We start from the raw sequence: 26,696 nt of genomic DNA on the forward strand, positions 1-26,696 counted from the left end.
GGCTATGACCATATTTATAGACCATAGACTTAAAATAGAGACAAAAACTGAGGGAGAGAGAGAGCGGCAAAGTGAACAAGATATGTAACAGAGAAGGTCTTATCACACTGCACTGTTGCCTCGAACAGACATTCCTCTTCAACAACTTTGGCAGCCCTTTAAGAGCCTATTAAACCACACTGTTTTCTGTTGCCCAAGCCTCACAGAACTTTCTTGGGCAACAGAAATGAGGTTGGAGGCAATGCCTGTCCAAGCAGCCCTCTTTAACACACAACTTCACAAGGCTAATTGCAAAATAAGACGAAAATATGAGGATTATACGGAACAAATGCTAACAAGATGCCAGTGTGGATGATGTGATTCAGTTATGAGCAAATAAAGCAGACGTTGTTTAGAGAACAAATGTATTTCTCAGCATGAAAGGACCTTAGATCAGTGGTTCTCAACCTTTTTGACTCCAAAGCTGTGCGGCTTGCTGTTTTTTTATGTGCTTCTGGTACTTGTGTTGTAATTAAACTCAAAAATATGGTGACAGCTTAATGTTGTACATCTTTATTTTTAGTTTTTTTTTAACATTTTAATTAATAATAAAATAAAATTTAACTCAATTTAAATAATGCAAACCATTGCCTTGGATACATTTTGGGGTTTGAATACCAGACAATGGGATTCTTTGCTATAAAAAACACCAAATATAACAGTAATAGATTTCTTTTATCCTGTTCTTTTATTCCATTGCTGTACAGTCTTGTCCAGTTAAAAACGTATCCTGTCTACCTCCAAGCAAGCATAGAGATGTGTCCTTAAAATGTAAACAATTCAAATCAATGCACTGCTTTTTACCATCATTCTGTGAGATGATTATGTACGGTTTATGGTTTGGATTATGGGGTGTTGAAGTCATGTGTTGCTCTAGATGTAGACAGTAAGGAATCCTGTTTTTTTTTTTGAAAGGATGAAATAATACTGCTAACACTAAAACAATAGGTAGATACATACATTTAACATTTAGATTCACACACAACTGATTTAAATGGAAAGTATTGGAATTACGAAACAGATATTTCACATTGGAAAAAATACGGAGCAATTCACAACCGCTTACAGTATAATATTCCAGTATATAAGAAGATTGATTGACTGATGAGTGAAAGAGTGAGAATAAGAACATCACAGGACCAAGTGTAGAGAGTGACAGGATTCTTTTCACGTTTATATACAATCTATGATACAACTGTAGTATGGCACCATATATTAAATACACACGTCTTTCTCCCACTCGCATACATCTATGAGTTTCACACTCACAGTTTATGGCTTTTGTAATCCTCAATGGACTACACCAGTGTACTACAGTAAGTGTGCATATGGAGAGGTGATATTTGGGATTAACATTGCAAAATAGTGGTAGTTTTGATTGTGTATGTGATCTTTGGATATTTATTCCTTTTTAGGAGACAACAGATCTGAGTTGCAATTCAAGCTCTTTTATGGTGTGCATCATTGCGAAATTCCTAAACCACTGGATGGCTGTGGATTGTGCATTTATCAATTTATCAATATCAATATTTATTAAAAGTTTGGCACTAAGACGATTTGAAATAACTAACAAACACTGAAATTTTTGAACGTTTTTTGGCTTTTCTCAGTGGCCTCTTAAGTCTTTGGGATGTATTTGTATTCCGCATCATGCAATGCAGACTTAACAAAAGATTTTAAGCAGAAACCAGCCCAGAAAGAGTTCATATGTATAAAGACGACTGCAGAATAACACCTCTAGTGTAGGATGACTAACCCTTCTCCTAGTAAGACAGTTCAAAAGAAAGCTAACTCACAACTCCAGATCATCAGATGTCAGGTCCCAAATCAGTGAAAGAGGCAGCGCCCCCTACAGGAGTCTCAGGAGGAGAAGCACAGCCCGCAGCACTCCATGCAGATCTCCAGACAGTCTGCAGACTCGCAGCACGCGTCGATGATGCCGCAGTCCATGTCACAGGGCAGGTCGCAGTCGCCACATTCCTCTGAAGCGCAGCAGCAGCAGAAGCACGAGTCGTCTGATGCGCAGGAGCCGCATGTGGCGCAGTCCAGCATGATGTTGCACAGTGTGAGGAACTCGCAGAACAGACAGGCCAGGATGCAGTGGACACAGCAATCTGGATGAAGCACAGATAGTTAGTCACAACTAAAACATCACTGTCTAGGGATGTTTATCTGCGTCCATCAAACTTCCTGAAAATGAAAGAAAGTGTGTACAAACAATCAGGGCTAATGTGCAGTGAGGTCTGACTCACCATCCTGGGCCTCTGTGGGGATCTGGGAGCTGTTGGATTTGGAGCTTCCTTTGCTTCTCTGACTGTTGATGGATGGGTTCGACTGCAGTTTCTTGGGGTTTTTATGGGCTGTGGATGAAGACGAGGAGGATGACGAGGCGGCTCGTGAAAAGGTTCCGTTTCTGACCCCATTGCTGTGTGGCTTGCTGTCTCTCCGCAGCAGCGCCGCCGATTTGGCTGAATTAGGCAGCGCGGGGTGTATGGGCGTAGACCGTGCCTGAGGTTGATCTGAGAGAGAGAGAGAGAAAACAAACAAAAAGGTGAGCAAAGTTATAGCTGGGTTTTATATCAGCTTTTTTGCTGCTGTGTAATTATTCTCCTTTTGCAGCCTGAGGATGTGTAAAAGAAAAACAGCAGCTGCATATTTGTGGCTAGTAAACTTAGTTAGCATCTTGTTTCTTCTAATGGAATTAGCCGTTTCCTCACGTGGACCAATCAACTTCCAAAAAAGGGCCTCGGGCAGATTCTTGTGTAATACCCAAGAACCTTACTTAAAGATCCCACTGTACAGAAAGGGAGAGGTAGTGTGCTACAATTTTTTGTAATTAGGTCTTCATAGTAAATCTTATAGAAAGTTATAGAAAGTCAAGAATACACAGTGTGTGTGTGTATATACACTGAACAAAATTATAAACGCAACACTTTTGTTTTTGCCCCCATTTTTCATGAGCTGAACTCAAAGATCTAAGACTTTTTATATGTACACAAAAGGCGTGCTTTGTGATAAAACTGCACATTTTAGAATGGCCTTTTATTGTGGCCAGCCTAAGGCACAGGCTGCATGCATTTGAACAAATAAGTAACAAGTAAAGTAACAACAGTAATTATTCCTGTGATGGCAAAGCAATTTTCAGAAGCCATTACTCTTCAGTGTCACATGATCCTTCAGAAGTCATTCTAATATGCTGATTTAGTGGTCAAAAACCTTTATTGTTATCAGAGATGAAAACAGCTGTTATGCCTAATATTTTTGTGGAAACCATAATACATTATTATTATTATTATTTATTTAATTTATTGTTTCTTTTGGTCATTCTAATACATTGTTGCTGAAGAAAAACTATACATTTATTTAAAAAAATCGTACTAATTCCAAACTTTTGAACAGTAGTGTGTATCTCAATATTTCTGAATTTACACTTTTAACAGTTCATATTTTAACATTAACTTTACAGTATTTATAAAACATTTAACTGATTATATCTTTTACTAACTTATTATTAAAAAATATTACACACACACACATATATATATTTATATACTGTATATATATATATATATATATATATATATATATATATTGAGTTATAAATTGGTGAAGACAAATTTTTTATTAATTGAAAAGTTTGAACTTTTTTGCTACTTTAAATCAGAGACTATTAAAACATCTGTCAGATCACAAAACTAGTCTAACAAGGTTTTAGGAAACTTAATGAGTATATAAAAAGCACATGTTGCTTAATTTTATAAATCACCAACAAAACCAGCAAATTCAATTTATCTCCCAGTCCTAGTGTTTTCAACAGGTCAACCACAGGAGGAAACAAGGGCAAGACTGACTGAGATTTATGCCAAAGTAGAGTTTGTTTCTGGGAAAGAGCCTTCAGCATTCAGTAGGGACAGGGGTCCTGACGGGAAAAGCACATGTGTTTACAATATCCGCTTGGTGCTTGACTATGACTAGACACAATGATACGGCTCATGATTTCAGATTCACTGTCTTAGTTATTCTATCATGTTCATCTGTCTCTTCTACTGTTTGTTTACTCTGAATGTTTCCTTTCATTTTTGGTTGTGTATCATTTCAGTATGATGGCTTTCCCCCCAACCAGCTTCAAAGGACCAAAGAGAAACAGTCCAAAACAAACAGACAAGCAAACAAACAAAAGAAACAGGAATTAATAAACTGAGATCAAGAGACCAGAATGGATTTGCATATTATTGCTTCAGAGTTGCAGGAAGAGTACACAAAGGAACAAACAAACAATATGAGATCACCGCTATGCTTCGTTTCCCACAGAGAGCAAATGACAAGACAACATACACAAATCAAGCACATTACTGTGTGCCTCGAAAATGAAACCTAAATAAAACCACAGATGTCTAGGGGTCCAAATACTCGATACGATTATAGCAATATATTATTATTTTAACATATTACGATTATGCTAAAATACGATTATAGCAATAATCAAGCTCTACAGTAAAGAGTCTTGAACATAGGATGTCAAGATTTTTTTCTTCCTCTGAAACATGCTGTAACATATTCCAAAGTGACCTATACAATTGAATTAATGAGAGATAAATGGAAGTGGTGCGTGAACCCAAGTTTATTTGTATAGCATATTTCCCACATGCCGGTAGTTTCATTTGAAATAAATTAGTTTACACCTGCCATTTATGATAACCGCTGTTCATATGAATGCCACTATAATTTATGTTTGTTTTATACTTATAATTACCATTCCTGTTTTGTTCTAAAGACCATTAAATTCAAAGGATTTGTTGTGGAGTAAGGGGAACTAAATGGTTTATAGTGTTTGTAAATATTTCTTTTATTTATTCTTTTATAATTCTTGGCATTTTACATTATTTCTGAATATAATAATACAATGTGACAATCAGGTGCAACTTATTTTCTGGAGAATACGGTATCTGTAAACTTTCTGACTTCAGCCACTCTCTTTAATTTGAATTTCTCGTAAAAGTCAGAAACATTTTTTCGGCTCTAATTAAAAATAAATGCTTTGTTTCGAGCACAGGCACTGATTAAACAAATACTCAATTAAGCTCTTGAATCTGGGCACCGTATGGTGGACAACTGTTTGAAAAGCAGACCACAATTCACGTAGGCTGCCATCGAAAACAAAAGAGTGCGTACAACGATACGCCACAGTGCAGCCTGATCAAGGTAATGAAAACAAAAGAAGAGGCATATCAGCTAAGTTACGACTAACGTTATGATTAAAACGTCAGTCTTTTTAGACTGGGTGTGAGGATGAGGCCAAACGTTTGGCGTTCTGAAGTTCAGACACCGTCTCCCTGTGAGTTTACAGCCTACAAATGTTCTAGTGTTCCTCCACAAACTGCTCATGGAGTTGACGTTGGCAAGCAGTCTACAGCACTTCGTATATTTTACTCTTGAGCACCGCAAAAGACTAATTATTCTGGAAGAAAGAAAAACTATGTGAAATGCAGACCTTCAGAGCCAAAGGAAATAAACCCCCAAATCAGAGAAAGGCTAAATGGACCTTTTACGTTAAATGTTTTGTTATATTTTTTTGTGAATGATGATAGTATTTAATCCCATCATATTGCTGCACTAAACATTTTCTTGACCTTAACGCATGTATCAGGTCATATGAGAAACGACTGAAGGGAATATTAAGAGAGCCAGAGTTCATAGGAAGATGTCTGGTGCCCATGTGGAGGCATGTGGACTTGATAGAGTCCAGGAAAAACATACACAAACACACCTCGTTCTATTCACAGAGTCTGACGTTCGAAGGTCTAGAAGACAGAACTGGCAATCAGCTACATTAGATAATGGCTGAGCGGACACATGCCCACAGCGTGCTGGTGTTGGAGCCTGGCCGAGGTCAGACCGCAAGGAAATTCACTCTGATTGGATATTTTTCCGTTTCAAACATTACTCCAGATGTTCGGTTTGTAATAAAGAAGAAGAAGAAAAAAGATAACTTCATATGAAGTGCATTAAATGTCAGAGTCTACGAAAAGACTAAAAGCCAGCATTTCTTTAGAAGTGAAAGCAGTTCCTTCTTTCAAGCAGTTAAACATCACCCTTGAGTCCATATGTTTGGTGTAGGAATGGCGGGGTGTTTATAATGAACTTCCACCCCCGTTGTTTGCCAGGCTTTAATGTGTATGATCTTGAGCTTGCCAGCTCTAGTTGGAGGATCAGCCCTTCAGAAATGGATTCATGGATTTACATCTGACATTTGAAGCTGTGATGTGTGATTCTTTGTGATTCTTTCATACACAGAGACAAAGACAATAAACCTGAAATACGTCATCTACATCCCCACCAGCTGCTGGAGAGGTTCACAGCACATCTACAATATACACTACCATTCAAAAGTATGGGGAAACTAAGATGTTTAAAAATAATAATAAATTTACTGCTCAACTGATCAAAAGTGAGTAAAGACATTTAAAATGTTAAAAAAATATTTCGAATAGATGCTGTTCTTTTGAACTTTCTATTTATCAAGAAATCCTGAAAATAAAATACTTTAAAAACAAAATATTCACAAATAATAATGTTTTTTATTATTATTATTATTATTATTAGAAGAAGAAGACTGGAGTAATGGCTGCTGAAAATTCAGCTTTGCCATCACAGGAATAAATTACTGAACATTTTAGGTTAAGATAGAAAACAGTTATTTTAAACTGCAATACTATTTCACAGTATTACTGTTTTTACTGTATTTGTGATCAAATAAATGCAGCCTTAGGTGAGCATAAGAGATTCTTTCTGTAACATTAATTCAAAACATTATGTTGATAACAGATAATGTGTTTATTATTTACCACCGATGTCTTTAAACACAAAATCCCTGATGTGCATCTCACAGAGATGAAGGTACACATATAAAAAAATAAATAAAATAAAGATACAAGATAAAAATAAAAATAAAAATAAAGTACAAATATGTTTTGAACTAAGGGTACAAATGCTTTGTAGTTCCACTTAGTAATGTTCAATAAATATCTGGATATTGCTGTAGGAGTGTTTGCAAAGTAAAACAATAGACACTAAAACTCAAGTACTCTTATAACAATGCATAAATGCATTTAAGTGTGAATGCCAAGCACTCCATGAAGGCTACTGTATGAAATGAAAGTTCCACTCTTTTGTAAGGGTAAGACTAGGTGTCTTTACACAGAGTGGCTCAGTGAGAAGATGAAAAATTAAACTTGTTAGAAAATAACACAATGGCTTTTCAAATCCAGCCAAAGAAAAATGAAACATTTTACTCTTAGGAAAGAGTTTCACAAAAACACATTGTTTTCACTTTGACTCATCTGAACTTGCTTTCAAAGTGCCCATTTCAAGGTTAAATAGATGCATTAGTGGCTCTCAGAACAGCACTGTATTGTACACTGCTTGAGTTACACCCACAGCATTTCAAACTTTTTTGACCAATAAAAGTGCACACGCGGTTAAAGGGTGTAAACATATTTAAAGACCACTGGGCATTTTTTTGGAAAGTTGATGGTCAGCAATTGAATCCACAATAACACTGGGGCATATTTGTGTTATCCTGTGCTGCAGTTTTTGGATGAGGTATTTTACTCTGGGATGTTACTTTGTTTGTGCGCATTTGTGTTTAGGGCAGTAAACAGGCAGCGTCAGTCGGTCTCCTGGGCATCTGCCAGAAAGACAGAAATTTCTACAGAAGCCAGAAGTTTCTCTGCTGAAAATCAGAGGGCCAACTACGACACGTCTTGTGCTCTCATATCCAGAACAAAATTCATATACACATATACGATACTGGAAGAGACTGGCTGTCCGCCTACTATCAATTGAATCAGCTTTCATTATTTACCATGCACCCAAAAAACACAGAACACCAGAAAAAAGGGAGAGGTGGACAGAATGAGAGTGTTAAGAAATGGATGTGTGGATGTGAAGCTGATGACAAATGACAGGAAGTAAATCACAGAGGAAACCGTTCTCTTTAGAAGAGGCTTTACTGAAGGTCTCTCGTCTTTAAATAGTCTTCTGCTGCTAAAATAATAGTTCATTGGTGCATTACACTACAGTCTGAACTAATCTGTGGGTGAGGACATTCAGACAAGGGGTGAATCATCTTCAGGTTGCTTGTAAAAAATTGTAAGTATATTTCATTTTTAAAAATAAAATTATATATTTTCCTAAATCATCCATGAAGCACATGGATCAACAGCTCTCAGCATCGCCCATTCTGTCTAAAATGCACAATTCAGCCCTGAGATGTCAAGTTTCTCTAGGTGTGCAGAACCACTCAGGACCCACTATATCATCTGAACATGCGCCTCTCTGGGCCCCTGAGACCCCCAGACGTCAGCTGCATTATTTCATCTTAAATTCCCTGCCCAGGGCCCCAGACTTCCCGTAACACCTCATTTAAAGACCCCACTGCCCCAAACAGCCGTGAGTAACACTACCTTCTGTTTAAAACCCACAGGGCCACAGAAGCCAGTGAGTCAGCATTTTTTCATTAATACAAAATGAAAACACAAACACGTGACAGCTTCAAGAGCAAAAATAAATAAATAAAGAATACCTATGTGTAGGACAGATGGTGCAAATAAAAGCACCATATCTTCACACCAGTGAGAAGGAAATCCCCTACTTTTTAAACAAGGACGTCTGTTGTCGGTAAAACTGAAAAGAAAAAGAAAACATCTAAATGTGGCAAGGGATAAATGATACGGCTCTTTGAGAAGCAGACCAGATTTTACAGGGTGGCCTCAAACAAAACATACAGCATACAGTAGGTTCACAAGAGAGACCAAGTTGTCTTTAATCCCGTTCTGCCTGAGCTCATTTCAATGACAATCTCCAGCGATGAAGACTCTAATCAGGGAATTTTAAAGCTGTAATTTAAGCCAGCATTTTCCCCTCTTCCTTTAAGTCATTTATTTCCCCTGATGCCGGCCCATCTGAACAGTGATAATAGATGATGTGATGAGTGAGACACAGGAACTGAGCTTTAAGCCCTGCTGAAGCTGAATAATTCACTGAAAGGGCCAGAATGGGACTGAGAGCGGTGGGATATGCAATGAGACTATTCTTTGACCAAATTCAATTTTTATCAAGCCATCCCAGAAGCCGTTTTCCCCGTTTATACAGTATATGGACCTCCCCGGTCATCATTTTCCTAGCTGGCGTTCTGACAATCAGAAGAGCGGTATGGTCATGTGATCGATTCAGAGGAAACACATTGATAAAATAAATATCTTGAAGTGCTCCTGCTGATAAGAGTGTAAGAGTGAGGGTACTAATGCACAAACACAACAGTCTACACAGCCAGTACTGATTACAGTCATCATGTTCTCACAAAGCAGACAAAAGTTTACTAATAAATGCTTTAGCACAAAGACAGAGCATATAAATATTGTTGAACCATGAAATGTTCTCGATATGGCAGTGCTGTTTTTTCATGTCACAATGGTCAGATTTGTTGTTGCATGACATTGTCTCTGTATGACAGTGTCTGTGTTATTTTTTTGTGACAGTATAAATATTGGTTTGTTGTTCCATGAAATGTTCTCTATATAAGAATCAGGGGTTCAACCATAATATTACGAAGCTTCGATAATACTTTGTCTAAACGCAGCTGACACAGAATAGCATACGCAGTTTGGTTTCAGTGGATATTCTCCAAAATGGCACCAGGGTGACGTGGAGCAGACAAATTGTTGAATAAAGTTGTTATTTGTTTTCTTTGCATACAAAATGTATTCTCGTAGCTTCGTAATATTACAGTTGAATCCCTTGATAAAACAAATATCTTGAAGTGCTCCTGCTGATAAGAGTGTAAGAGTGAGTGTACTGATGCACAAACACAACAGTCTAGACAGCCAGTACTGATTACAGTCATTATGTAATTGCATCACACAGGGTGAGTTTAAAACCAGATGTCATAGGTAGATTCGGCTAATTGGCTTTTAGAGAAAAGTCATGTCTTTAAATTCATCCCATGGCTCATAAATAAGGATGACCCAGTGGCCCAAGGCCAATGAGAGAATTTCAGGCCAGTGGACAGACCTGTCTCTTGCCTTATGCAAATGTTACTGAAGGACTTTCTTAAGACCAATTAGTCTCATACTCATAAAAAATTTTTTTTTCAAGACTGTTAATATATTAACCAGACCGTCTCGGTTACGTATGGTAACCCTCGTTCCCTGAGGGAGGGAACGGAGACGTCACGTCGGATGACCGACGAAATTGGGATCTCGCTTAGAGGGACCAATCTACTTCGAGTGTAAACTAAACGAGCCAATGCACATTAGCATGCGATTATTGCATCCAGCTGCTGCTGATCACAGCGTTAGTATAAGTAGACAGCAGATGCAGCGCATATTCAGGTTTTCGCTGAGGAGCCGAGCCGGTGACCCGGACGCTCAGCGGTGGTACAGGAGCTGTGGCGACGGGACGTGACGCCTCTGTTCCCTCCTTCAGGGAACGAGGGTTACCATACGTAACCGAGACGTTCCCTTTAAGTCGGTCACTCTCGACGTCACGTCGGATGACCGACGAAATTGGGACCCGAAGCCGGGGCCCCTCAGTGCTTCTACCCATTTGAGGTAAGAAAACAGGAGCATACCGCCTCCACACGAAGGCTATAAAATCTGGTGAATGTGTTAGGGGTAGCCCAGCCTGCAGCTCTACAGATATCCGACAGCGAGGCGCCACGAGCCAGCGCCCAGGAGGATGCAACACTTCTAGTTGAGTGAGCCCACAACCTGAGCAGGCAGGGCACACCCTGTGCCTGATAAGCCAGGGTGATGGCATCCACTATCCAGTGGGCCATCCACGAGAGGCAGCGATCGTGACCATAACCCAGCGCCAGGTAACGACCACATCCAAAAACGCCCGGGTGATACGTTGTCTATAGCAAGACCCACATCGTCTTTACAAAGACGTAACGTCAAGTTTGCCACGCAACTTTGTCTTTAAAAAGACGCACCCCAAATTGCTCTTTTAGGGGAAAAAGCTCTTTTAGCGTGCTGAGGCGCACAGGGGAGATGATCATCTGCAACACAAACAGGGGGTAGTGCAGCCTGATGTGTGCAACCCACTCAACACGGGAAACCACCACCGCTGAAGCACCGTCCGCCAACACGAAGAGCTCTCTAAGAGCGCGCTGAACTTATTCAGTCTTCTTCTCTCAGTAGAGTAGTCAGGAGCAGAACCATGTGATCGCTCGGCTCCGAAGCAAAAAGCTGAATATGCACTGCATCTGCTGCCTACTTATACTCACGCTGTGATCAGCAGCAGCTGGATGCAATAATCGCATGCCAATGTGCATTGGCTCGTTTAGTTTACACTCGAAGTAGATTGGTCCCTCTAAGCGAGATCCCAATTTCGTCGGTCATCCGACGTGACGTCGAGAGTGACCGACTGAAAGGGTACTTGAATCAAGTGTATTAATGCAAACATTGGATATTAAGCTCAGAAAAAAAATCTATAAGTACTAACCTTTTTACGCCCTAAAACATTGAGTAATATGAGTGAGCATTTTTTAAAAAGGCAAACAGCAAATGGTTTTGTAAAAGCAATCTTCACTTACATGACATCAACACAGACTGCTAGAGGACCTGAAGCTGAACCCATGTTCTCACTCTCTTTTATTACTTCTCACTCACACTAGACACATATCCAAAGTAAAAAAGTGAATTTAACAGCATTTTCTGCACTCTCAGACTGTCAAAGGCATTCAGTCTAGACACGCATGCAACATCCATGACATCATTGCCTTGAACTGGAGCATTTGAACCTGGCTGAAACTTCCCTTTTGTTTTCAACCAAAGTTGCTGATTTCTGCACAAAATAAAACTTGTTACATCACTATTGAGAAGCACATCTTTTATATATATGCAAAAATCAAATAAAACAAAAGATAAATAAGCAACCGCATGCCTCAAAGCACATACGGACCCATAAAGGATTGCACACTTCTTATAAAGCAGATGATGCAATAGTGTTCAACATTTTACGAGTCCCAAATAGGCACATCTCACGGGTCCATCTGCAAATAAAACCACACGCATCAAGGGAGACACATTTGCAGGGAAAAAAATTGAGGTTGAGGAGTTGTACATTTTGTCCGTTCTGTTATGCAATCGTAACGCTGTCATTTTTATGGGCATTTTAAAAAATGTGCAAGAGACGAGCCAAGAAATGCAGGATGCATAATCTCCTTTTTATGTTTTCTTCATACTGACGCGGAACGCTGGGTCTTTGCGGGGTCTTAAACACCTCAATGCTGGGGCCAAGCGTTTACACAAATCAGCCTGTAGAGAGTCTACACTGCACCCTGGCAAGCTCATTACTGGGAACTTTTAGACAGGTAATGTCATACAGTCACACCGAATCTACACATTAAGACACACTAAAGTGTGACAGATTTGTGGAAGTGGGCAAACATTCAGTATCATTGCCATATGAGCAGTCAACGTCCACCAGGTTAGCATGATCACCTGGCTTCCACATGCCTATTAAACACATGCCTTCAAGATCATTTAATTTTTGTGAACATAATTTTTCTAAATTAACTGTTGCTAGACTGTAAAGAGACAATGAGATCATGTTACAAGCCTTTCCGCTCTCAAAGTCTCCACAAGAATTCCAGTCACGGTACTTGCAACCACCACAACCAATTTTGTTTTTAGTCGGTGCCTTGGTTTCCTGCTAGATAAAGTTTAGCTGGTCATATGCTCAGATGTACTGTAATGGTCTCCAGGAGGAGGTGAACGTGAGAGAGGAAATGGCTGCAGAGCTCAGCTATAGCCGCCCCAGCACAATTATTCCTGTAAATAAGCAGCAGTAGGTGTCTGGAATGTGTCAGCGCACGGGCTCAGACTGGACAACCAGAGCACGACCTCACCTACCACACACACAGTGAAGGCCTGTCCTAAGCATACTTATTCTCAGTAAGTTTCACATAACCTGTGACAGTGTGCAAACACGCTCACGGCTGTCTCATTGGGGTCCTGCATGGATCTATTTATTCATCATGGAATAACACTTACAGGAAGTCACAGTCAGCTTTTTTTCCCAGCAATAACTGTAAAAGTACCAGTGCAGTGGGGCTAAGGCTCGGCTTTGATGACTTCTTTTAAAGAAGCCTGCATTTAGCCATCTGTGGAAATAGCCAACATTTACAGATCATGCCTTTGAGTTTAAATGCAAATGTGAAATATTAGCTGTTTTATACAGTACTGTTTAAGTTCAGTAAGTTTTTTTTTTTTTAAATAAATTAATATTTTTATTCAGGAAGGATGTATTAAATTTATTAAAAGTGACATTAAAGACATATTGACAAGTCCAAACATTTTTTTCTGAAGGATCATGTGACACTGAAGACTGGAGTAATGGCTGATGATAATTCAGCCTTGCCATCACAGGAATAAATGACACTTTAAAATTTAACAAACTGCAATATTTCACAATGCTTATTTTGAATATTTGATCAAATAAATGCAGCCTTGGTGAGCATAAGAGACTTCTTTCAAAAGCTTCTTACTAACTTCATTGAAGCTCCTTACTAAAATAAAATGGTTGTAAAGAATCAATTTAAAGAATATACCTCACACTTTACACTCGCACCATACATAAGCAATAATATGAAATTCAACATCCCTTAAGAACAGATTCTCATATTAAGGCTACTTGTTTTGAGGCATGTTCTACGCTGTACATTAGCACCATCCATGTTTGGTCATTCGAACATACATCTTCCAGGCTACAGCAAAATCTCTACTAGTCACACATTTCTACCATTGCATGGTATATACTGGTTTATACAACAGTTCTTTCTGGTCCTCTAATCTGATTGACTGATAAGAGTGTGATATTCTAGTGATAACAGAACTCCAACAGTTTCACCATCTGTGTCACTCTGCTTGCAGTATTTCTCACAGCGAGTGTAACAGAGGATGCCCAAATCCACTTTAATTTTTAATAAATTACATTTTTGTGTTAATAAAGATAAAGTCTATTTTAAAAAAATGGAAATCACAGCCGTGCCAATATACAGCCATAGCGGACTGCTAATCGTGTGATACTGCTCATATATACCACTCAGCCCTATTATACTTCAAATAAATTGACATCATATAAACCCAAAAGCCCATGTTTCATGTGAAAAGTAAGCTGAAAGACTATGAAACACTATCACCTATATATGCTTTGGAGAGCAGTAAGAAAGTTGGTGCTGACTGCCAAAAGCACAGTGTTATAACTCACCTGGCACTGTAACCAAGGCAACATCACAACAATAGCAGCTACCTCCAAAAATATCAAATCTCGGTTGTTAAATAAAGCAAGTGTGGGCCATTTCACGGAGCTCTTAACCAACTTCAGCTGACATGAGAGCCTCTGTCATTGTCTTGCCAAAGTGAATCAATGTCTGGGTTCAGTAATATTTTTGCTCTACCATTTTACATATGTGTTTAATACACAGAGCTGTAGATAAAAACAAACACAGCTGAGTGTGTGATTAGTCAATGTGCTCATTATGTGTATGTAGTTATTCCAGGTTATGGGTGAGTAAGCTGTCCCCGAGGGGACTGGTGTTGTGTGACTCAGTAACAGGACATATCAACAACCTACCCCTTAGTCAGAGGACTTACTCACAGCCTACTGACTAGTACACACCCAGTCTATATCTACACAGTCACAGACACACCACAGACTCCTTAGCACCGGTACACGTCACTGCTTCATCTCCAGAACATTCGTTGCTCAAGATCAGCCAGAGACGTGGCCCTGTAGTTAGCGCACTTGCTCTGAGCTATTGAGATGAGGCCCTCATAAATGGGCGACTTCAAACCCTGATCCCATTCCCCACATCATTTCCTGTCTCTCTAATGTCCTATAAATACAGCAAAACAAAAAGATTTCACTGACAAACCCAAATTTAGGAACAAACTCATAAAACATAAAACAAACAGACAAAAGATTTTCCTAAATGCACCCTACTTCATAAATCGCAGTTCATTTTAAATTATAAGTCCATGTGAACTGGAAGTTGCTGCCAACTTTATTTCAGTATGGTTACATATTTCCAACTGAAACGGAATATTGAGTAGAGGCTGGGGTTTTATTTTTGCGCTCCTCCTCTCATCTCTCACTCACAGCAAACTAATGGTCGGAGGGGCGTGGTTAAGCATATTCTGCCCAAGCCGTCAAACTGATGTCATCAGAGAAGGAACAACATTCCAGAGCGGAAGTAAATGATCAGATTTTGATTAAAGATTACCAAAAAAAAAAATATTTTCAGAGGATTAACTTGCATGGATTAATTGTTGACCTTAAGACTAGCAATGTGCGCTAACAAAATAAATATTGTAAATTTTGATTTCATGCGGACTTGAAGCTAAATGAAATTGTGACGTAATTACGAAAAAAATGAGCTCGCAATTCTGAGAAAAATAGTCAGAATTAGGAGATATAAGCTTGTATAAAGTTTTAATTTAAACCTTTTTTATGATTTTTTCACAATTGACTTTTTTCCCCTGAATTCTGAATTTCCATCTCTCTGCCATGGAACAAAAAAAGATTACCTTTTTTCTTGCAATTCAGACAATTTATTCCTTATTAAGTTTATATCTCACAATTTGGGCGTTTCTTTCTCTCTTTCTTTCTTTTTGGTCAGAATTTCCAGAAAAAGTCTGAATAGTGAGAAATAAAAAGGCAATTGTGATTATTATTACAGAGCAGTTGTTCATTTATGCATGTAATAATGTTAATGCATATTGTGATATTCATATATTGTGTCTATTTGTCTTTACATTTGTATACATTTTAATAAACAATGTTGGAACCCAAAACGTTTGTATGCATGCTCTTTAGTTGGTATACGCATAAGAAAATTTTCACATCAGTTTTTTGTCTTTATAAATACCCATTTGTTCCTCTCTCGACATAGGATGAAATGCATAGAATTTAGGATCAAATCCTAATCAAGACCCAGATTCTTTTATAACAGTGACCTTAACATCTCTGTCCCTCTGGTCAGTGTCATCAGTCGTAATTTCCTCATCATTTCATCTGCTTCTATAAAAATGAAACAGACAGACCAAGTACAAACAAACTGTAAAGGGCTGCTCGGTAACATAGTCCAATTGTTTCATGCTTACATGTTATGCTTTTGCCAGAAGTGCTAGTGAGGTCCAATTGGGACAAGCTGTTGTTGTTGTTGCCATTCTCCACGTCTCCTGTCTTTTCCATGGGTGGGGTGTTTGAATCCTGTGCTGTCTGCTCACCGGTTTTATTCCCTTCTGAGGCCAAAAAACACAAACACAAACACAAGAGGAGAGAGAAAGAAAAGAAAAGTTACACAGAGATTACACAGAGCTTTGCTTTCATATCGATTTCTAAATTGTCTTGATGCAACAACAGTACAATGTGGATGCTCAGTTTAGAAATGTGTTTATATTTGCACCAGCTATTTTGCTAGATCATCACTTTGCATGCACGCTGTGCTCACGTATCTGAGAAAACACATTCATGTGGTCAGCAGCATGTGTTTGTGTGTGCGTGTTTTGTAAGTTAGAGCTAGAGCCAAGTGGTCTTATTATGTGGCCTGGTAATTATACAGGGCTGTCTGAGGAGGCTAAAGCAGCATGACATCAAAGAGGGTCAGGACTGGGTCTTAGCGAGGAGAAGCGCTGTTTAGCTGAGCTGAGTGCAACTGAGCTCTGCTCCATCCTGGCCTCTGGCCCATACCTACCCAAATGGAAGCCAGCTGGGCTTTACTCGCTGTCTGATAAACACACAGCATCTCCTGTGGAACATCAGTCCACTGCTCTCTGTTTATTTCCTTTAGTGACTCTCTGCCTCGTTTTGCTTTACTGGATTTTGGCAGACTCCAGTTTCTACCTTTTTTGAGTGATTGTGTTTAGGGATTTCTATTCCTTTTTCTAAATCTCTAATTTTGTCGACAAGAGGATTACTTTTTAAATATATTACCTTAGCAGGGTCAAGACTGACAACAATTGATTAGCCATCCACAAAGGGCTATTAGGAGTTTCGCATGGTAAAACCCTCTCAGATTGTTTTAGATCTGTAAAGCATTCAAATGGATGTATTTTTGCCATTGCATAGCATCTTGCACTGTTTTTGAGTGTAAACTAGTTCATAAACAATTTGTAAACTACTAAAAACATGTCAAACCAACCTGATTATAGAAAGCTTCATGACCAATTATTTTACTAGTTGTTCAAGCAAACCACAGACTAGTCTATTTAAAAAATATATATATTGCTTAGTTTAAAAAAATAAAATAATTTTATACATGTACTTTTGAACATGTAGTTTTTAAATTAAAAATGAAATTCCTTGACCTTGGTGAAAGAGAGCCAGAAAGAGAAATAAAAGGGAGAGAGCCGAGTTTGAGTGACAGGGATCTTGACCTATCAGTATCAGACAGATCTAGCTGCTGACAGAACTGTAACCATATGCTCTTATTTATTTTCTCTACTAAACTCTTTCACCTCTGAGCAGGCAAACCAAGTCGACTCACGAGGGGCTTCCATCCCCCATTTCCTCAACCAAAACTCCAACAACAGACAAATTGTCAGGGCCTGAGCGCATAGCTCACAGAAATGTCAACATTCTCTCCTCCTCAACGACAAATAAAAGTACAGCTTGTTTGCAACACTTCATGCCAGCAGCACAAATATCCCTTGCCACTTTGCCTGCTGAGGTCTCAAAGCATCTCGTGGTTCTGTGCAGGCCCCTGGGCAGTACAGTGGGGCAAAAAAGTATTTAGTCAGCCACCAATTGTGCAAGTTCTCCCACTTAAAAAGATGAGAGAGGCCTGTAATTTTCATCATAGGTATACCTCAACTATGAGAGACAAAATGAGAAAAAAAATCCAGAAAATCACATTGTAGGATTTTTAAAGAATTAATTGGTAAATTCCTCGGTAAAATAAGTATTTGGTCACCTACAAACAAGCAAGATTTCTGGCTCTCACAGACCTGTAACTTCTTCTTTAAGAGGCTCCTCTGTCCTCCACTCGTTACCTGTATTAATGGCATCTGTTTGAACTTGTTATCAGTATAAAAGACACCTGTCCACAACCTCAAACAGTCACACTCCAAACTCCACCATGGCCAAGACCAAAGAGCTGTCAAAGGACACCAGAAACAAAATTGTAGACCTGCACCAGGCTGGGAAGACTGAATCTGCAATAGGTAAGCAGCTTGGTGTGAAGAAATCAACTGTGGGAGCAATTATTAGAAAATGGAAGACATACAAGACCGCTGATAATCTCCCTCGATCTGGGGCTCCACGCAAGATCTCACCCCGTGGGGTCAAAATGATCACAAGAACTGTGAGCAAAAATCCCAGAACCACACGGGGTTACCATCAGTAACACCGCGCCGCCAGGGACTCAAATCCTGCAGTGCCAGACGTGTCCCCCTGCTTAAGCCAGTACATGTCCAGGCACGTCTGAAGTTTGCTAGAGAGCATTTGAATGATCCAGAAGAGGATTGGGAGAATGCCATATGGTCAGATGAAACCAAAATAAAACTTTTTGGTAAAAACTCAACTTGAGGAGAAAGAATGCTGAGTTGCATCCAAAGAACACCATACCTACTGTGAAGCATGGGGGTGGAAACATCATGCTTTGGGGCTATTTTTCTGCAAAGGGACCAGGACGACTGATCCATGTAAACGAAAGAATGAATGGGGCCATGTATCGAGAGATTTTGAGTGAAAACCTCCTTCCATCAGCAAAGGCATTGAAGATGAAACGTGGCTGGGTCTTTCAGCATGACAATGATCCCAAACACACCGCCCAGGCAACGAAGGAGTGGCTTCGTAAGAAGAATTTCAAGGTCCTGGAGTGGCCTAGCCAGTCTCCAGATCTCAACCCCATAGAAAATCTTTGGAGGGAGTTGAAAATCCGTGTTGCCCAGCGACAGCCCCAAAACATTACTGCTCTAGAGGAGATCTGCATGGAGGAATGGGCCAAAATACCAGCAACAGTGTGTGAAGACTTACAGAAAACGTTTGACCTCTGTCATTGCCAACAAAGGGTATATAACAAAGTATTGAGATGAAATTTTGTTATTGACCAAATACTTATTTTCCACCATAATTTGCAAATAAATTCAATGTGATTTTCTGGATTTTTTTTTCTCATTTTGTCTCTCATAGTTGAGGTATACATATGATGAAAATTACAGGCCTCTCTCATCTTTTTAAGTGGGAGAACTTGCACAATTGGTGGCTGACTAAATACTTTTTTTCCCCACTGTATATCCTGTATGTGCATCTGCCTGTGTAGTAATGAAGGAGCTGGGCTTGGTAAGTCCACATCTGTGTAGTAATGAAGGAGCTGGAATTGGTAAGTCCACATCTGGAAGCAGCTGCTGACAGGGCAGTCAAAGTCACAATAACACCAGCAAAAGTCGCAAAAATCAACCTCTAACCACAACAGAGAACGTTTGAGCTTAAAAAGTTTATTTTGTGAATAAAGAAAATAAATACATATATTAGTATATTAAATATATAACATACAGGGTAATAAGAAAGTCTAAGTATAGCAGTAAGTGCACAAAATATTTGACAATGGAATTCTCTGATTGACCAATCAGAATCAAAGTATTCAAGAAAGCGGTGTTATAATACACATTCAATTATTAGAGGAAAGCAATACAGAGACAAAGAAAGAGAAAAGTGAGAGAGTGAAACCTGCAGGGTTCAGAGAGTTTATAAGCTGATGTGGGTGAGTGTGAGACCAGCGCTGGGGCTGTGGACAGACAGGGATCACGTTTATGAACCATTTTAGCTTTAAAACACAGACCACTGAAGCCTGCCTCAGTTACGCTGCTGAACAGAAGTCTGCTTTTATACCGCTGTGGCACTGAAGCGTGTGTCAGCTCCTTCTGTTCTCCCATTGCTGTGGATCACTGAGCATTAGCAACTAGAACCCAGCAGTTATCAAAGGCAGAGCTTTAATTCCTCATCATAATCAAGCCGTACAGCAGGCAGGGGAGATTTACTGCACAGGCATCATAGTTTCAGCTCAGCCTTCCGTATTATGTGGCGAGGAATTTCAAGAACCTGCACTTAATGATCTCAGCAATTACGCCACGTTTGCAAAAGCCTTTTGGAATCAGACGTCTGGGTTAACGATCCAGTGCTTTAGACACGCTAGTTGCTTTATAGCTGGCCAAGTACATATAAAAAATTAAAAATAAAAAGATTTTGCAAAATGTGATGGACTAAGGTATGTATATAGGCCATTACTTCTACATGCAACGCGTGTGGGACCTAGAGGCAGAAAATGTTTGGAAACTTTACATGACTTGTAAACAGGGCTCATACATTTTCCAGCAAACAACATAAGAACATAGGAATAAAAATATAGTATGTGGGTAATGGTCATAAAGACTTTATGGCATGAAAGACATTGCGCTACATGCAATGTTCGGTGTTTTGGGGTGGGTGGGCACCTCAATTTTATAGTACTTTTCCCACAACAACAGGAATGAGGTGTCTTGTGGTAAAGACTACTTGGAAAAATGTACATCAGCATCCTATTGGTACATAATCCCAGGGACTGTTTACAGCGATATTCTGTAGTACACTGGCACACGTTCTTTCTTAAAGAGATAGTTCACTCAAAAATGATAATGACATTAATCTTCAGTCTTTTTTTTCTGTGGAAAAAAAGCGAGTGATTTGAGTATTGTTTCAACTTATTTTTTCTACAGAATGAAATAAATCATTTGGGATTTATTTATTTTATAAAATATCTACCATGTTCACAGACAGAAGAAAGCCATTAAAATTAGTTTGAGTAATATTTTTTTCCCCGTTTCAGCATGAACTGTACTTTTAAAGGTGGAGTGTGTCATTTCTGCATCACTAGCATCATTTAACAGAACCGCAAAAATAATATCCATTTCAAATAGATATTCACACCACAAACTGGTTGAGCAAATGAGTTTGGATGCTCAAACAACCACTGAGTTTACACTTTTCAGGGACATCAACCTATAAATAATCTCCTCTGCATATTAAACTAGGACAAAAGTATAATCATCCAGAAAATGACACACTTCACCTTTAAAGAGTGTGCAGAATGACGAATATTCTGCGGGTGTGTATACCATCCGTCGGTTACAAGGCCAAGACACTCATGCACGTCTGATTCTGAGTCAGTCTCCCTGCCTGAAGCAACTCCATGTGCCTCTGTGTCTCTCTTTTTCTCAATCTCTTTCTCTCCTTTCTGTGGTTTTGCCTTATTTACTCCAGAGGTCTGGCAGAGCACACTGAGACTTTCTATAATCTTTGAGCAGTCAGGTATGAGGCCTGGTATTAGAGACTGAGCAGCCATGTGGCTTTACAGCGACACTTTGAAATACGCTCAACCCTCAAGCCCCAGCCTTTCTTTATTTTGTGGCAGAGTTGCTCTGTCCTCACCAACCCTTACTAATGCTCTTTCAGAAGAAACAGACAAAAGAGAAACAGAGAGAGACTGACAAGAGACTTAGAGAAATTTCACACCCCCATGCGTCTCAGTGGAATAGCTGAACTGAAGACTAGGCGAGAGACATGCTTGAATTAGAACTTTCTCCAACTCTGATATCCAGAACTTCTCCTTTGACTCGATGAGACCTCCCCTAACAGTGGTGACTGTAAATTCAGCTTTTAATGGAATACAAGAGATTACACTATTTCTCTTGTGCAGCAGCGGAAAATATTATCCCTTTCAATCTAGAGATAATTTGCAGAGTTGAAGTGTAAAACTTGCATCTTCACTATTCAGCCAGCGTGTGCCTAGAGAAAAATGTATTCAGTAACATGACAAAAAAACAGTTAAATATCAGGCGATCTCAGAGGCGGGCCTAAAGGAGCAGTGCACCGGCCACTTGTGTTGGGAGTTAATTACTTGTCATTATCCTGACTAATTAAAACCATCACTCTTTAAAATCCACCAAGGGTGATATCGTGCTAGCACAGTGCGAGGATGGGAAAAACAAGGGGGAGAGGTAAAAGAAAAAGTACAAATGAAATGAAAGGCATAAAAATTAGGTCGATTTTATGCAGCTGTGGGCTAATATTATCATCGGCTTCAGGTTTGGCAGACAAGGTCTGCTGTAGCTCTGCAGGCATCTGGAACAATGTGCTGGCCATGGGGCACAGAGAACAGAGGGATGCATTGGGAATTGGAAGGCTGCAGAATCAAACTATGCTGCAGGCTACGTTCCTCAAATTCACAATTGGTGTACTTGAAAGATCACTTTGAGAAAAGAAGGTGATAAACACCTAATTTTATGTTAAAATGCAAATATAGAGGGTGAAAACAGGTCATCAAGGGCAGATTCCAAATGCGTTGTATCATGTCTGCATAATAATTGAGATTTGTTTCTCTTAAATCATTTAATGTGCAAAATGTGACATGTAACAGTACAAGATGGGAGCTGCTATAGATTATATACAGTGGAAGCTGTGCTTTCATGAGCTTTCACATTTGTAAGTTAAAGTTAATAAGTTAAATTGTAGTTAAAATCTGAGTCAGTATGAAGTGTGTGTGTGTGAGTGGTCAGAAATGTGTAGATGCAGGGCTCTAAACTAAACTGTAACGTTTTTGCAACCACTTTTCTTGGAAGTGACTAAATTTTGCACTGTTGCAAATTCAAAATATTGCAGTAGTAGGCTAATTTAAATTGTTATCATACTTTTATTATATACTGTATAATATTAGTTGTTAGAAAAATCACTATTAAAAAATATAAAATATTATTAATAATATAACTACTATCATTGTTTTTTGTCTCTTTTTTGTGCTTACAATAATCAGGTGATGGTGCTACCATTGTAATACTTTTCAACAGTGCCAACTGTCTCATGTGTTAGCCTAGAGCCCTGGAATGACTAGATCAGAACCTACTGCACCAGATGTGAGCCAATCTCTCTCTCTCTGCATTATTTTATTTTGCTGTTCAACAATCTGGAACTGTGTACCATACAAGTTATATTTCAGCCATGTGGTTGATTTTTGCCAGGCCCTTGAGTCAATTAACCTCAGTCACTACTCCAAGAAACATAAACTCACTGACTGTTGCATATTTATTCACATTTATCTGTATCTTACTCAACGCACTGCAATAGCATTTAGTGCAACAGTAAACAGGTGGTGGCACTTATTGGAGCATCTCAGATGGATTAAAGCAGAACGCCTCATTTAAAGCCCACATTCATCCTCCCCTGTTACACATTTGTGAGCCCATCATGACTTTGACACAATTTTTTTTTTGCGATGACCCCTCAGGGATGTAATTAGGGGAGCAAAAAGAAAATAATTAAGGAAACGTCTGTGGTTGATCCTCTGAAGAGACATGCTGATAACTATGGTAACATCTTCACTAAGCTTGGCTCTGAAACAATAGAGTCTAATCTGGGCTTGTAAACTGGCCAAGAGTAAAAACACACGCTTGGTGGGGGTGGGCTGGAGCTTCAAAGAACTGTTTTGGAATTTATCCAAATTCACAGATTATTTAGCCAGTACAATAGAGGAGGGGGAAAAACACTGTACGCTCATTAAAAAAGAAAATGTCTGGTATTTAACAGGCTTTAGGGAGGATTTAACAGCACTATATCTTGTGCTTGGAAGTTTCTGTGAGGAGATAGAACAGTGCGAAGAATGTGGGGGGTCTGTATCTCCGTTTCAAGGCTTGGCATCTCCATGCATGACATGCCACGTCTCCTGGTTCTCTTTAACATAAAAACATTCACTTTTGCACAGTCACGCACCTCTGCTAGCTCCAAAGCAGCAACAGGAAGTTTCAAACACACAGTTGTGAGTGGCCAACAGCTGCCTCATAGGTCAGCATTGATCTGTGCTCGCTCTCTCTTTCTCACTTGCTCTCTCATTTGAACCCTCTCAGTCAAAAAATCCAAATGTTCTCAAAAAACGCTTGCTAATTTGCCATTTTAACAGTAAGATTTATAGCTGAAGTGAAAGCTGCAGGAATCCCCCCCACATGAGAATCTCAACAGCAACTTAAAGCCATCAGGCTAGGCATCAAAGACAGACCTCACAATGATCCAACATGATGAAATCTCCTCAATCTTTCCCATACAAAGGAGACTGGCGAGTGATATCTGCTCCAGACATGTCAGGAGGAGCCAAAATATACATCTTGAAAAGCCAGCTGAGCATTTGCAAATAATTATGTAGTGTGAATATCAAGTGTGTCAGAATATACGTCAGTGGCCCATCGGTGACTATTGTCACTTGCCAATATAATTTACACTAGAGTGTTTTATTGGACTGCGTTAGAATTAGTCCTCAAATGGAAATTAAAAACTTTTTTCTTTATGAAGATACACCAAAAATACCCCCAGATGAGGTAATGAACTTCCAATTGTAACAAACAAGAAGCACCAAAAATATTTTTTAAGAGAAGAATGTTGTGACACACAAATTATTTTTTACTAGACAACCACAGACAAGACCTTCATTTTTAAGCATTCAAAACACAACAACACAAAAAGGTTTAATAATAGATTTTACAGTTAAGGAAACTAAATGAAAATTGTCAGTGGGCTTTAGTTATATAGTTCTTATATTTTATGTTTTCATTCTCAAAATTGTATTTTAATAAAGTATTTCTCTTGGCTCACACACACATAAACTGTGGCTCACTCAGTGGATATGTGATCATGCCAAGAGAGAATTTTCTTAAGAAATGTAAGAGAACCTACTTAAGAAATGCTAATAAAACCGTCCTTCAATCTGTACAGAATGTGTATTAATTTAATTTAGAAATAATTGATTTATATAATAGTTCTTTGATCAAATGAATTGCACCGTTATTAGAAAGTTGATTATTAAAATGGCTGTCTACCACTAAATTGTGGTTTCTTTAACATTTCTTTATGTAAAAAGAAACATTCCACCCCCATCATATACAGTAACTGCTTTCCGCACCATTGACCACAGCTTTGTGAAAGTTAATGCAAAATGATCTGATGAAAACAAGATGCACAGATATCAAAGGAATTTGTTGTCCTCTTGCTGTCTCCAATGTCTACAGTACTGTATATCTATGAAGTTCTCTTATATTTGCACATCATGTAAAAACTCTTACAGGGTCTGTGGACACATTCATAAAGTTTAAAAACAAACAGAACTCTGTCATCGCCGTCAAATCATAACTGAATTCAAGCAGAATCAGAGATGCTGGCAGTTTGTCAAGTTTTAAATTACACGAAAAGGCCTTTAGCCTTAATTCTTGCTGAACCTAATGAAAATTTTTTTTTTTTTTCAAAATAGCAAATCCTTCAGTGTCTAAAGTGAAAACAGCTTTAGTCATGCACTCTGGAGAGCAGTGAGTTAGTATAGATGTTTCATCTCCCACAGTGAGTCAGGCCTGTACACTGAACTATGGCACTAAAGCTAAAGAAGGCAAGTCAATGAAGGCAGTGTTCAGCCTCGGACGGGCGCCATATCCGTAATCAGGCGGCCTCATGCAAGCTTGTGTTTCATAAAGTTCTTTAGACTGAGTCCAGATCCTGTAAAAATTGAAAGAGCAAAAACTATCATTTAATTTTAGACAAAAACAAACACCTTAAGCTAATGTTTAAACGCCCCGAGATGAGAATTCCTCACAGCCCAAATGAATGTGCTTCATGTTGAGGCACAAACCTCAAATATTTAGGAACAATTCAGAGCTAAATCTAATTAGCAGTTATTGGGCAGATCGCATATATGCCTGGTGGCCTAATTTTGATTGTGGCTGGCTTACCATGGTGCATTGGCTCTGGCAATCACACAGGAATCAACATGCTCCCTGGTTTTTGAAGCACTGTTATGCAAATGGAGGATTGGGCCAAGACTTGCCCTCTTCCACAGTAATTACGAGGCCTCCGACTGCAGATCTGATTCCTGTGGAGAGGACTGTGGCAGTTTGCAGAGGTGGTGCGCTCAAAGCCACTTGTTGTTCGCACACGTGCGTGTATGAATACACATGTTCACAGGCTCCCAGACCAAAGACTGTTTGGTTGTACACACACACACACACAGGCCATGCATATTCTGCAGTGCCCTTTGTATAGAACACCATGACTAATCTGGAACTTTGACCCCTTGCTACTAGGACAGTATGGTGGATCTGAAGAGCATTTCCAAGTGCCTCATTCCTCTTCTGGAATTCAGAGACCCTGAGTGCCCTACTGACAAACCAAAGCTCACTGAACCCCATCCACTGCAAAGCATGATTCCAAAGCTAAGCAAAGCACATATTCTTCAAACCACTAAACGCCTCACTAGCACTGTGAACCCTGTTTGCAGACTTCCACTAGCCGAGCACAAAAACAATAGTGTCTACTCCTATTAGCTCTGTTCTAAATCTAGTGAGCAGCCTTGCTGCCTACATACAGTAGGCTGCACCCAAAATGGAAGGGAATTTCAAATATATAATGTATAAATATATATAATATAATGCAAGTGAAAAAGATTATTACGATTATAAGTATTCAGTGAATAATATTTATATCACACACACACACACACACACACACGTATAAATATATATATATATATATATATATATATATATATATATATATATATATATATATATATATAGATAGATATA

General features: G+C 39.0%; 1 protein-coding gene across 3 annotated transcripts in view; it reads right to left on the minus strand.

Annotated features, from left to right (window-relative positions):
- Positions 1–634: 634 nt before the first annotated feature.
- The window catches only part of LOC107590146 (myoD family inhibitor-like), a 44,077-nt gene continuing 18,015 nt past the window's right edge, over positions 635–26,696 (minus strand). For 2 of the 3 annotated variants that reach the window (XM_016278756.1, XM_016278755.1), the window contains 3 exons: positions 16,209–16,349; positions 2,292–2,558; positions 635–2,153 (listed from right to left, as the gene is read on the minus strand). In XM_016278756.1, coding sequence (XP_016134242.1) covers positions 1,900–2,153; positions 2,292–2,558; positions 16,209–16,349 — 662 coding nt within the window. In that variant the 3' untranslated portion in view covers positions 635–1,899. The remainder of the gene's footprint in view (positions 2,154–2,291; positions 2,559–16,208; positions 16,350–26,696) is intronic. The other variant, XM_016278757.1, reaches the window with a different exon arrangement.

The sequence above is a fragment of the Sinocyclocheilus grahami genome, unplaced genomic scaffold, assembly GCF_001515645.1.
Source record: "Sinocyclocheilus grahami isolate Dianchi unplaced genomic scaffold, SAMN03320097.WGS_v1.1 scaffold125.1, whole genome shotgun sequence".
Lineage (NCBI taxonomy): Eukaryota > Metazoa > Chordata > Actinopteri > Cypriniformes > Cyprinidae > Sinocyclocheilus > Sinocyclocheilus grahami.